The sequence below is a fragment of the Chaetura pelagica genome, unplaced genomic scaffold (genome assembly GCF_000747805.2).
Source record: "Chaetura pelagica isolate M959 unplaced genomic scaffold, ChaPel_1.0 scaffold123, whole genome shotgun sequence".
In the NCBI taxonomy this organism is placed as follows: domain Eukaryota; kingdom Metazoa; phylum Chordata; class Aves; order Apodiformes; family Apodidae; genus Chaetura; species Chaetura pelagica.
The window spans coordinates 4,263,877-4,269,050 of record NW_009953295.1 but is presented as its reverse complement, the minus strand read 5'-3'; the positions used below and the strand labels follow the sequence as shown (position 1 = coordinate 4,269,050).

The following is a 5,174-nucleotide window of genomic DNA, read 5'->3' as shown; positions in this document are numbered from 1 at the left end:
GGTGGGCCCCGGGGCCGGCTCTGCCCTGGCCGGGCAGCGCTGCCCCCCGGCGCTGGGTTTGGGGTACGGGGGGGGGATGGAAGACCCCTCTGCTTGTGTCAGGGCTAAAGCTTCAAGCACAACGCGGCTTGGCCGAAGTTGGTGAAGTAGAGTGAGAGGGATATAGCTAAAGGCTCCCCGTGTGCGGCTGGTTTCCGACTACCTGTGTCTTCCTTCGCAGAAAGACCCAAATTGCCAGATAATTATACTCAGGACACATGGCAGAAGCTTCACGAGGCGGTGGGAGCGATACAGAGTAGCGTTTCTATTAAATACAACCTTGAAGAGCTCTACCAGGTAAGGGGCTTGCAAGGGATTATTTTTTTTTTCCAGTTTAACAGAAGGAAAATTAAGTGCTTTGGGTCTTCCACAGAGCTACATGCTTAGCACAGTGCCTTTGTTAAAAGCTGATTATGTTTTCTGAACTGTTTGCTCCATACTCTGCTTCTAGTCAGTTTGCAGATTTATATAGCAGCTCCTTGGCAAGTTACCAGGATCTGGGCCCATGAAAAAGCAGTTTATGTTGGGAGACACTGAAATCGGTGCCTGGACAGGGCTGAGAGTTAAGTGTCCATCTCTCCAATGCAGCGCCTACCCAAGATGCCAGGACTAGGATGGTGCCCTTGCTGAGTTACACAGATACATATTTTATTATGATTTATCTTCTGTACGTACTTTGGACTCTTGTGAATAGTAATGTTGAAATCTTTGGTGTTGTTAGATAATAGGAATTAGACTTCAGTATCAATGCCCTTTGGGGAATTAAAAAAGAAACTTGGTTGAGCAGGCAACAAACTGTCAGTCTGCCTGTGGTTCAGATCACTGTTGTTTTCGTAACGATCAGGGTCTTATTTTTTAATTAAGACGGTGAAAAAGTGTTTGTGTAACATCTCGACTATATGAGCAGGTGCTAGGAGTAGTAAAAGAGAGAAATACTCATGAGCCATTCCTACTTTCTTCATTTATATATGCCTTAGTTCTTTATTGTTTTAAACATGCATGCTTTGAGCTGTTTAACTGAAGTAGTAATTTTTATGATGATCGTGTTGTAAAAAATCACTGATGCGCCAAGTTGTGCTACATACATTAAGTTAGTTATGAGTTTTCTGTGGGTGCAGGTGTTTGATCTGCAGATTTGGATCTCGTTGCCAGAACAGGACCTGAGACATTATTATGCTTACCTGGTTTTCTCTTGATGTTCAGCTGAGGCAGGTTTGATGTTGTCTGCAAAGTGCAGACTGTGAGGGAAGAGAAAGCCAGAAGTCTATATTGGGTCCATTCTTCAGAAAATCAGGATGCATTTGAGAGCTAACTATCCTTGTCTCTTGTTAGGGGACGTAATATATGGGTCTAAAATGGCTGAGTATGTACATACTCGTTAATATAATTTACTTCCTTTAAATAGATGATTGACATGTTAATCTATTAATACTTGCAGGTTTGCAGAGTTTGAATTACATAATACATTTTATGGTTTTAAACTCAGCATTTGAAAAATCCTGCTTTTTCATGCCTAGATAAAAACAAAACAAAACCAGAAACAAACCCACAGATGCTGGGAGCATTACCTAACTTGTTTTCAGAGGCTCAGAAATGAGATTATAGTAATATGGCTATGCAATCGCCAGGGTACAGACTTGAGTTTTGGTGGGAGGGCAGGGATTTTAGATAAAATGCAGAGGGAGAAACTGTACTTCTTGCTTTTTCTGTTTGCCTGCTTGTTTGTCGAAGCTGCACAAGGCCAGTCCGATGGTCTGCAAGGCAGCGGTGCAGATCAGCAAGATTTCTGCACAGTGGGTGGTGGTGCTCGGCCTGCCCGCGCATCGATAGGTACTTACTCTCCTGCCAAAGGAATAAAAGATGAAGTTAAGCATCTGCTGGAAACCTGATCTGTACTTACAGATCATTTTATCTGCTTGTCGGTGAGCACCGAGTCATCCACAGGGGAAAATTTCTCTGTGTGCATCAGTTCTTAATATCACTGCTTGTTTGTTTGTTTGTTTGTTTTCTGGGTGTTTTGGGGAGGTTTTTTGTGTCTTTATCAGACAAGATGGGAGGAAGTGAGAGGCCTGCTGGGATTCAGTGTGGTGAGCTGGCTGGTGTACCAGCCTGCCTTTGAACTTTCTGATTACTTGCTTAATTTGGCACAGTGACTGGGGAAAAGCTGAAGAACAATGACAGGGCTTTGTGGGTAGCCTGAAGGATACTCCTTTCCAGGCATTAGAGGCAGCATGGGATCAGGCATGAAGGTGCTTGGCAGAGACGCAGCCAGTGAGCAATGGCAGGGTGGCAGCCAATTTTTTGTGACTAAAATAGAAATGATGTCGGGGATGGGTGGTGGATTGCACAGATTTTGATAGAGGTAGCTTGTGCTTGATGGGATAGAGAAAGTGGGGCAGTGCAAAGAATTTCCAAGTGAGGAGTGAGTGATAAAAATAATGGAAAAAGAAAACTCCCTTTGCAGCATCCTAAATAACCTGAAATGGGGCAGCACTGCCCTTCTGGAGGACACAGAGCAGGATGGTGTAGTAGTGAAGGAAAAAAAGTTGTGAGAGTCCTGACCAGGCTTTTATTTGAAGGATGTATGTACGTGAAGGGCTATGTCACAGGAAACAACAAACTATCCACAACATGATTTTGCATGAATACTGTGTGTTGCACATGTTATTTTACTTACCTGTTTTAAGAGCAGATGAAAAACATAAGCACTGCATGATGATTTTGTTTGTTTGCTTGCTTTAGTATGGGATCAAAATTGATGAAGCCATAGTTGATGTGCATTTAAATAAAATTACATTGGGTAGGTTAAAATCACCCCATGGGGAAATCTCTGGGAAACAAGTTAACTTGTGTTTTGGACACAAACTATTTGGAATGTTAGAACCGATAGAGGAAATAATACAAGAAGTAGCAATAATTTGCATGCTAAGCTCTAAAACAGCAGACTCTGCTCAAAACAAGCCATTAAAAGTGTGATTTGAAACAGATTTTTTCCTAGATTTCTGTACGTGAAGAGTATGAAAATGTTGTCTTTCTCATATCCTTGTAGAGGTGGTAATTACTGTAGCTTTTTTCCAGACTAGTTGTGTGTAAGATGAAGGCAAATCAGATTTCTTCAGAGAGGCAGCAAAAACTCGGAATGAAACAAAAGTTGAAGAAGAAGGAAATTATTGAACCTCCTGCCCCAATAAAAAAAAAAAAAAGGCAGAAGCAGCTAGTAGGGGTGGCACTGAGGTGACACAGCTGCAGTTTGAAACACACTTTAAGCCAGCACTGCTGCACAAAGAAGCAGCCTTGCTTTCCCTCTCACCTCTCTCCAAGTCCACACACTTGCTAGCCCATGTGTTTGGGTGGTCTTAAATTGAAACAGAATGAAGGACAGTTACTAATACTTTGTCGAAGAGTTACATGCTGGCATTAGGGACTATAATGTTTCATATTACAAAGAAATAAGACACTCAAAAAAAAAAAAAAAAGCTTAGGTTTGGGGAAAAGTGAGTAATGGCTGAGAAAATACTGAAACTTTGTCCAAGTTCATTGATGCTGTCAGAAAATTTGTCAACAAAATGTGACACTAGAAATCCTCTGGAGCAGAGGAAAATATTCTCAGGTCAGTTTTAGTTGCCCAGGTGAAACAGTGCTTTAAGTCTTAGGTTATGTTCTCTGCAGTATCGGTTCAAAGCATAAAGGCAGTTGAGGTGGAGTTAAAGGAAGAGACAGCTGGATTTTTAGTTATGAAAATAAGGTCCATCTCCTTTGGATGATTTTATATGAAGCACTGAATGGCCAAAACCGCTTAATGTAAACTTCACAGTTCTCACAGAACATTTGGCTGTCTTCTTTGTGATTCATTTCAAATGCTGTGGTCTATTAATAAAATAATTTATTGAAATACAGCAGACAAGTTAAAATAAAGTGTGCCTGGAACAAAATCTAAATATAGGCAGTGGTGTCAAGCAAGGCTACATTTTCTCTTTGGCATTCTCATTGAGTTTCTTGTGAGGAAAAAATGTTAGAGTAAGACAATGTAATTACTGTATAGCTGAACAGCAGTATTCTGGAGATGGCTAGAGCTGTCTCAGTGTAGTCTGGGTCAGCTGCATAAAAACTTGATTTGTATTAATTTCCTGGCCACAAGAATGTTTGGTTTGGGGCAGAACCAGTCTGTTAGCCAGCTGTGTATAAATACTTAACTAAATCCCATGAGTTCCCAATAAATCAATTCAAGTCTTTATTTAACGATTGATGGGGTGTTCTTTGTTTTTCTTTATTTTTTTCCACTGAGTTTACATACCTAAGCATGAATGTGTGAATCAGTGGAAGTATCTGGGAAGAAGTTACTAAAATGACAGGAAAACAGCTGTATTCATTTACTGTTTACAGAGAGTGGTTGAAATGTCTACCTGAAAGTTACTAAGAAATGAAAACATTTTGTATGATTGTGTTCCCTCCCCAAAATGCATGGGTGTGTGCACTAAAGGGTGCACAAAATGGACCTACAGGAAGAGTTCTGCTGGTGAGCAGTATTCATGGGAGGAAAATTCTTGTAAAGTTTAATGCAATGGTAGACCTTTTTTGTACAGAAAATTTGTCAATATAAGAATGTACCAAAATCAGAAAGGAATCATGAAGTCTTAATTTTTCTACATATTTTTGGATAATTTCATTTTTAGATTTTGTTTTTGTGCATAACTTGGACAGATAAATGCTGATTACTGTTTTCTTTTTTATTGTTGGCCTTGATTAAACAAGCAAAAAAAAATTGAGCTTTTTTATCTAAATATTTTTGTTTGTTTTTTAGGCTGTTGAAAATCTCTGTTCTTACAAAGTCTCTGCTACACTGTACAAACAGCTACGACAAGTCTGTGAAGATCATGTGAAAGCACAAATCCTTCAATTTAGAGAATATCCTTTTTTCATGCACAGAAGTGGTTAGAATGGTTAGTTTATATAATTATTTTAAAACAACACTTTGTGAAATTTGCACCAGTAATTGCTGATGTGTTAGAGGTTCTTTTTTGACCACTTACCTATTTTCAAATCAGGAATAAGCAACTTCAGTTATGTGATTAATAATTTTTGTGTGCAGGTAAGTAGCATGCTAATAACAATTTACTTATCCTTTTAGCAGGAAT

General features: G+C 39.7%; 1 protein-coding gene across 1 annotated transcript in view; it reads left to right on the top strand.

Moving 5' to 3' along the window:
- The window catches only part of CUL4A (cullin 4A), a 41,878-nt gene that overhangs the window by 1,669 nt on the left and 35,035 nt on the right, over nucleotides 1-5,174 (top strand). The window contains exons 2-3 of the mRNA XM_009997963.1: nucleotides 151-336; nucleotides 4,841-4,944. Of these exons, the coding sequence (XP_009996265.1) occupies nucleotides 151-336; nucleotides 4,841-4,944 (290 nt within the window). The remainder of the gene's footprint in view (nucleotides 1-150; nucleotides 337-4,840; nucleotides 4,945-5,174) is intronic.